Here is a 2713-nt window from a genome sequence, read left to right on the forward strand (position 1 = left end):
GAGGTATAACAATTGCTATATGGTTGCATACACGTGCTTTTGAGAGTGCTGTGCTGTATAATATTGCTTACCCAACACGTTTATACAAATATTTGATATATACTGCTGTAGATTTAATATTAATATTATACATTTGTAAAGTTAAGTTAGATAAAAAGGTTAACATCACTCTCCTTATTAATGCCTTGTGGGCATCTGGTATTAAGTAGAACTATCCACTGTGACACTTTGTAATCTAATTTTTGGATTCAGTCCCCACCCCTTTTGTGTTTAGGCACGTGATCTATTGCCTGTATAGACATAAGAGCCGCATTGCCTGAATGCTCCATTTTGAAATGTCTGGCCACTGGGGTGAATAGCAATGTCCCTGATATGTTCCTGCACCCTGTCCCTAACATATTGGATATGGCACCCCCTACAGGTCAATAAATATATTACATGATTAGATTTGCAATTGAGATTCTGTCTCATATTATATGTACATTGTGTTACTGTGGAAGTGAAATTTGTTCCTTCCACAACGTGGCTGCAGGTATTGCATCTTTGTGCCTTGCACTTAAAAAAACTTAACCTTTGTGGGAGCCACGTGCGGGTACTTGTGTTGGCCAGATCTGAAGGTGCTATTATATTACCAATGGTCCTGCTTTTTCTAGCCACATATCTACAACCTGTACTTGCTATTTGCTCTAACTTTGGATCAGTGGCTAATATTTATAAGCATTGTTTGATAATATCACAGATTTTCTGGTACTCAAGACTGTACAGTGTGCTAAATACAAGTTTGCTTTCATTTAAAGAGGCTAGTGTGTTGCTATTTTGTGTGTGTTTATGTCTGTACTGCAACAAATTCTCTCTTGGAATTTTGTCTACCTCCTCTTTGGGTTTTTGAGCAATGGAATAGGATAATTCCTTTAAGCCAGTCTGTTTTCAAGAATTTGGCACTGGGCTTCAAATGTTTGTGTATCTGAGCATATTCTTTTGGTTCTTATGTACTGACCCTTGGGAATAGCCTTTTTACATGTGCAGGGTGACTGGATTTGTAATTCAATATCGTGTTACCACCTGTGGGCTTTCTGAAAATGGATGTGTTTATAGTTTTTTGATCCCTGTTTACAGTTAGGTCCAGATCTAGGAACTCTATGTGGTCAGTGCTGTATTGTGATGTGAATTTTAAATTCATGCAATTGTTGTTGATCCTCGCAACAAATTCTCTGGCCAGTTCTAGATCTCCATCACACACCACCAGCAGGTCGTCAATATATCTGCCGTAATAAATTATATGTTCCCTGAAGGGGTTGTCATCTCCATAGACGTGGGAGGCCTCCCACCAACCCATATATAGGTTGGCATATGTGCACACAATAAATTTATTTTTATACATTATACTGACCCTGCCTTGATGTTTGGATGCAGTAGGTTGTTAGCCCTGTAGCCGAAATTTGTGGGAACTATTTTGCATATTATTAAGCCCTGGACAGAGGCATGTCGGCTGGCTCCCTACTTCCGGATCAGACACCATCAGCTGCTGCAAGCAACGGATTCTACGTCACACGCTGAAGCAACGCTGCTCAAGTTGCAAGACACGCTCCCTGAAGGACCGGTAAGTGCCACACTTGCGTATCTTTCTCTATATACATACATACATATACATACACATACATACATACAAACATACACACACACACACATACATACATATAGACACACACCTATACATACATACATATACATACATAAATATATGCATATACATATATACATGCACATACATACATATATATATATATATATATATATATATATATATATATATATATATATATATATATATAATAGAAGTGGTTATCATTATAATTAAATTCTGTTATGGAGCAATGTGAAGCAACCTTGTCTGTATGAACTATCTCCTGATATAAAGGTAGTAAATATTCTATTGTGGTTAGGAAATAACCTGCTGAAAATATGTATTGTATATAAATAAAACTCATGTATATACAGGATAACTCCTTCACTTCTATTGATAGACAGGGGAAGTGGTTAATATGCAGCACAAAAACATTCATAGCTTCTAAAAGCAGAAAATGAAAACCTTATAAGATGCTTGTTTAGATAACACCAGGAAATAACTGATGCTCCTTACACAATGATAAACGGGTTTTGCTGTAGGAATCAGGATATAAGTGCAAACAGCTGTTTACCCTGTGACAGCAAATAAAGTATTAGCTACTGAGTGCATTTACTTACATAAGAAATAATAGTAAATCACAACGCTCACTTTATAAAGAAGCAGCAGGTTACTAATCTACACAAGAAACGGTAAAGACCACAGAACTGTCCTTAGCAGATATCACGATTAACTTATAAATTAACCCCTTATTTCTCACCCTCAATATCTTCTGCCCATGTGACCACAAGGCACAGGCAGAGTCCCATTAGAATGGATCCAACAGCTGATGTCATCTTGGTACCTGGTGTTGAGTGTCATATTCTGTCACACGCTGGCATTTATACCCTGGGATCAGGGAAGTGACTGGCAAATAGGGAGGGAACTGGTGTTGCAATATAACCTGAATTTGTTTATTGTACAGAACTGAAACAAACAGAACATTATGTATAATTATAATAACTGGTCTCTGCTGATCACTGAGATATACAGAATATTATGTATAAGTGTAATAACTGGTCTATACTGATCACTGAGAAATACAGAACA

General features: G+C 37.1%; 1 protein-coding gene across 1 annotated transcript in view; it reads right to left on the reverse strand.

The window, feature by feature from the left end:
- LOC128656805 (WAP four-disulfide core domain protein 5-like) overlaps nucleotides 1–2460 on the reverse strand; it is a 19814-nt gene extending 17354 nt beyond the window's left edge. The window contains exon 1 of the mRNA XM_053710964.1: nucleotides 2385–2460. Within this exon, the coding sequence (XP_053566939.1) occupies nucleotides 2385–2460 (76 nt within the window). The remainder of the gene's footprint in view (nucleotides 1–2384) is intronic.
- Nucleotides 2461–2713: the final 253 nt, after the last annotated feature.

Source organism: Bombina bombina, chromosome 4 (assembly GCF_027579735.1).
Source record: "Bombina bombina isolate aBomBom1 chromosome 4, aBomBom1.pri, whole genome shotgun sequence".
In the NCBI taxonomy this organism is placed as follows: domain Eukaryota; kingdom Metazoa; phylum Chordata; class Amphibia; order Anura; family Bombinatoridae; genus Bombina; species Bombina bombina.